The 5,000-nt window shown below is 42.4% G+C and overlaps 1 protein-coding gene across 1 annotated transcript in view; it reads left to right on the top strand.

The window, feature by feature from the left end:
- LOC125033405 overlaps window positions 1–5,000 on the top strand; it is a 6,468-nt gene that overhangs the window by 497 nt on the left and 971 nt on the right. The window contains exons 2-9 of the mRNA XM_047624884.1: window positions 1,502–1,667; window positions 2,937–2,969; window positions 3,108–3,137; window positions 3,437–3,605; window positions 3,717–3,933; window positions 4,079–4,444; window positions 4,618–4,758; window positions 4,891–5,000. The exon at window positions 4,891–5,000 is cut by the window's right edge and continues 971 nt beyond it. Of these exons, the coding sequence (XP_047480840.1) occupies window positions 1,502–1,667; window positions 2,937–2,969; window positions 3,108–3,137; window positions 3,437–3,605; window positions 3,717–3,933; window positions 4,079–4,444; window positions 4,618–4,758; window positions 4,891–5,000 (1,232 nt within the window). The remainder of the gene's footprint in view (window positions 1–1,501; window positions 1,668–2,936; window positions 2,970–3,107; window positions 3,138–3,436; window positions 3,606–3,716; window positions 3,934–4,078; window positions 4,445–4,617; window positions 4,759–4,890) is intronic.

Here is a 5,000-nt window from a genome sequence, read left to right as displayed (position 1 = left end):
ATTCATCAATGCTATATGTAGGATATATGTACTGCACAGACTACGTTTGGTGTTACCATTGTTGGTTAAATATGATTATTATTTCTAAAAATTATATATTTTCAGACGGTAATTTTTATTCAAGTTAATTTATTTTTTCTTCAGTCATAATCTGTACTGATAGGATATGTTCCTCATGTTTATTTTGAGAATGCAATCCATGCATTTATTCATACACACGATTCCTTCCCTTCACGAGTTATTATTTTTATTTAAGAAATGCATTACATTTGTTTGTGTCCAGTCATTAACAGCATATGTTATCTACACGTGGAATATGCTCACGTCAAACAGCAACCACTTTCCTTACGATTATAGGACATAACGGAAGTGAATTTGTAGTCATCTGTTGTAGCATACTTAACTACATAAGGATATTATCATTCCAACGTAAAGGGCATCTTGAATTTACGTAGTCTATGGAAGGTTAGTATGTAGGTTATGGTAGCACTAGAGTGGGCGGGGGTTAGCGGGTGCAATGTACTCGACTCATGACGTCATAAACCATGTTCGTCCTTTGCATTCACCTTCCACCTCCTTAGTGCGGCGAACGCGTATGCCCCGTGTCTTCTATTTTCGAAAAAGCAAGGAAATTTAAATGGTTGAGAAAGATATAGTGATATTTTCGACTTTTATAATAATTTCCTATCGGATACCTTTTTCGTGATCGGAGTTTATATCGCCGAATAGAAAATATAAGCAATATAGAGACAAAAGATGCAGAAACAAAAGAAACGTTGTTTTGTCTCTTTCTATTCAGTCTTACTCGACCGCGCGCTTTCTTTTGCCGATTTGCCGAAAAAAAAAAAAAAAAAAACGCATGACAAATCAGTTTCTCCGTTCGGTAACCACGTAACCAAGTTTATAGTGTGAAACGCTCGCTGAACCTTTTCACTTAATATGGTTTTAAGATCTTTTTCACATCGTTTTTGAACTCTCCCTATTTCATTATGTTTTATATTAATTACTCTTGTTTAAAAATGGCAATGTCCTTTCCTCCGTTTAAGTACTTTCCCGGTGCCGATTCGTAGTGTGGAAGTGCAAGCTAATGTTTTATTTTCATTTAGAAACTACTGTTTCAGCTTGTATCAATGTTCATATTATGCACATTCAAGATGCAAAAATTGGGATAAGCGATTACTTTCCTGGTGGTTGCTTTAGCATTTTTTGTTATTTAATTTTTCATTAATTATAACTACTTTTAATATTCTGTCTTATTCTTATTCATTGTGATACCAATTTCTACTTAAAAATCGTCGCTTGTACGACAGTTTCTTATTTGTCCCAAGATTCACGCCTTCACCTATAACCAATTTTCTTTATCTCCCGCAAGATCATCTTCACTTCACCACGTGTTGTTGCTCACCCTCAAGTTCATTTCACCTATTCCCCCATTCATCATCTCTTCCTTCCCTCCCCATTCGTAGCCGCCGTAACAGACGTCATCTCGTTCCCCTTGCAGATGCGTCGTTTGCAGTTCCTAGGCTTGTGTCTGGCGGTCGTGGCCTTCGGGGTCCGCGCCGAGAATGTCGCCGAGGAGGTGGAGGTGGACCATGTGGAGGTCCTCGAGGAGTTGAGCGACGACGAGAGGATCAACCTCGGCAAGATGTTTGGAGAACTTTTCGAGAGTGAGTTGGTCCTGCTTTGCGCCGCGTCAGGAATGCTAGTAGATTGGCTTCAGGTCGATTTTTCTCCTTAACTCTTTATTTTTTTGCTATTGGTGTTTTGTGAACGAATAGGTCAGGGCGCACGTATAAGAACTTTAAATCTCGCTAGGATGCTTTTTCTGGGGGAGTATTTAAATAAACCCTGCAGGAGGGTCGTCCTCTTTAAGAGTTACGATTCATAAAGGGAAACCAGAACATTTAGCTCGGGCGGAGGCGGAAGTGCGGCTCGTACGACCTCTGTTTTGATGGGACATTCAGAGCTTTCTTTCTATCATAAATCCCGCCTGCATTATTTTCTTTCTTTTTCTTAACTCTAGTAAGAACTTCAGAAATAACAAAAAAAGAAGAAAAAAGTAAATCTGTGATTCCCTGATTGTCTGTCGTGTGCTTATATGGATCGAATGATTAATGTTTATTATACTCTCTACGTAATCCTGCAATGGCAATGTCGACTGAAGCGCTATTAAGTAACCTTTTCTATTTAACTTAGATGATAACTGTCACCGCTATCACAGCTACGACAAGCACTGTAGTCACAAAAATTTAGTTTAGATTTAGTTTAGATCTGAATCCTCAAGTCTTTGAATTCTGACCACGTCTACTGATCCTGATGTTTCAAACGCTTGTCCCCGTTATATTGCTCTTTATGTATACGCTGACCCTGTTCTTAAAGCCCATTCATGTCTTTACATTCTGATGTGGATGCCGAACACGCCACATCACTAGGGCGACCTCTGTCAACTGTACATTTAGTCTCGCTATTTTTCGCAAGACTAAATGGCGTTCTTGACAATAGCCCTACGATCATTGTCAGTGAGTCAGCAGGAAAACCAAGTTAATTTATAATTTTTCTTCAATATTCCTAGAGAAAGAGAAAAAGAATCACGTATTTTCCGACCATTATCATGAATAAAGTGGCCACCTAATTAAACAGATTTAAAAGAAAATATTTGATCTACTCATATTTCTTCATCGCACGGAAACAACGGTCACCGGTCACGAGGTCAGGAAAAAGAAAGAAAGAAAGAAAGAAAGAAAGAAAGAAAGAAAGAAAAAAAAAACAGAAGAAGCACGCAAGTCTGGGCTGGGAGGGATTTGGGGGGGGGGGGGGATTACTTCTTATTCTTCCTTTTCTTTCACATTTGTGTTTCTTTTTAGCATTCCAGTTAGTCCTATTCGCTCCTGTAACCATAATTTTGATAAATATTTTTTTTTGTTTTTTCTTTTCAGTCGACGAGAATGAAGATGTCCCGCATACTGCAGGTAAGAACTTCCTTGTTTATTGTCAGTTTTTTCTTAATGTATATAAAGTAGCATGTCGTTGCTGATATGTGATTTCGTACTGTTTTCTTTAATGTTAGCTTTGATTAGGTATTGATGCTCATATCTTTTCCCCTATAGATGCTGTCGAAGGCTCAAACCGAGAGGATCGTATGTATTTCACTAGTGTGTTTGTTTTTTATAGGTTGATATCTTGTGAATTCATTATTGATATTTTAAAATCCTTCCTTCCATCTGTCTGCCTTTCTCTCATTTTCTGCCTTTCGTACAGAACCATAGTCATATCTGATACCCCTTATTCTCTGATCGTCTTCCCTCTCATTCCGTCCCTCTCTCCGTCCTTCTCTTCCATTCCCTTATCTCAAATTATCGTCTTCGCCCTCTCTCACCTTCCCTTCTCTAACATTCCTCCATCTCCCCCCCTCTGATCACCTTCCCCCTCCTCGCAGGCGCTCGTGACGTGGGCACCGAGAAGACCAAGAGCGACCCAAAGGACCTCTCTCGCTTCAACAACTTCATCGACACCTTCTTTAGACGCCTCAACTCCTACTCCAGAACCCGCTTCGACCCCCTCGGTTTCGCCATCGCCAAGAAGAGCGGCAGCGGCAAGGCCAAGAAGTGAGCAGCTTTATTTCTATCTGTTTCGCGTTTTATAGGCTGGCTGCTACCTGTCTTTTCCTTTCCTCCGCCGACTTTCTTTAACGGTTTGCATTTCTCTTTCTCCCGCAGCAAGAAGGCCGGAAAGGGAGACAAGGAGAAGAAAGACAAGAAGAAGGGCAATAAGAAGGGTAATAAGAAGGCCCAAAAGAAGAGCAGCCGCCACCCGAAGGACCTGAGCCTCGATGAGGAGGAAGAAGTAGAGAACCGCGAAAAGAGGGAGGTTGAGCTCGTCGCCCTTGATATCGCAGAGGAAGAGGTCGCCTTCGAAAATGAAGAGGAAGAAGAGGTATTGTTTTACCCTTTGCCGCCAGATATCTTTATCTCAGGATTTGCTAATGTTTCTTAATAATTGTGTATTTGAGGGGAAGCGTGCGGAATGCATTCATATACACTTGATACCAGATTGTAGCTAACAAAACATATTTCTAAAGGACTCCCTGGAACGCACGAAGCGCGACACCATGGAAGAGCCCGCAGAGGAGGAAGAAGCCGTCGCAAGGAAGGGGAGACCCGCCGGTGGTGCCAAGAAAGGCAACAAGAACAAGAGCGCTAAGAAGAACTCTAAGAGCAAGAAGGGAAAGAAGGGCAAGAAGAAGGGAGGAAAGAAGAAGAGCGGAAAGAAGGGAGGGAACAAGAAGGGCAGGAAGTCCCCCAAGGCCCGCACCACCCGTGCCTTCGTAACCGGCCTGGGCACTCTCGTCCGCAACGGTGATGTCCTCGTCCGTGACAGCGAGAACAGCAAGCTGATCAAGGCCGACTTCCTCATGGGACCCGTCGACCTCAAGGTGTCTAGGAAGGTAAGGAAGGAGAGCGATGTTTTGCCTTCGTCAGCAATCCCTTTGTGGCTGCTGAGTCAATCTGCAATTCGTGTCTTTTGACAAAAAGATAAAAATATCCATATAGAGAGCAATCAAAGCGTGTTTGAAACATACATAATCATTCCGTATATATAACCATACTTCTGTCGCAGTACGGCGACGGAAAGGACGCTGTGGTCCGCAACGCTCGCGCCACCTCGCCTCAGCTGGAGGGAAAGATCACCATCAAGCTTTCCCCCAAAGGCAGGGCCAAGGTCTCTGCCTTCACGGTCAAGAAGCCTGCCATCGTCAAGGTAATTCCCAAGAATACTTTTCACTCATACTTAATAGACAAATATTGGCACTTTCTGTCAATAAAGTGGTTTTGTAATTTGAGCAGGCAGAGACGACACGGTTTTCGTAAAACTTTTTTCTTCCCTCTTCAGGTCGACGGCTCTCTGTCAAAGAGTGAGAGGGACAGCTCCAACAATAACTTCTTGGAGAACTCCATCGGAAAGTTCGCCCCCTACGCCGCGCAGAAGCTCAAGCTCGCCGG

This window comes from Penaeus chinensis, chromosome 16, assembly GCF_019202785.1.
Source record: "Penaeus chinensis breed Huanghai No. 1 chromosome 16, ASM1920278v2, whole genome shotgun sequence".
NCBI lineage: Eukaryota > Metazoa > Arthropoda > Malacostraca > Decapoda > Penaeidae > Penaeus > Penaeus chinensis.
This window is presented reverse-complemented; position numbering and strand designations above follow the sequence as displayed.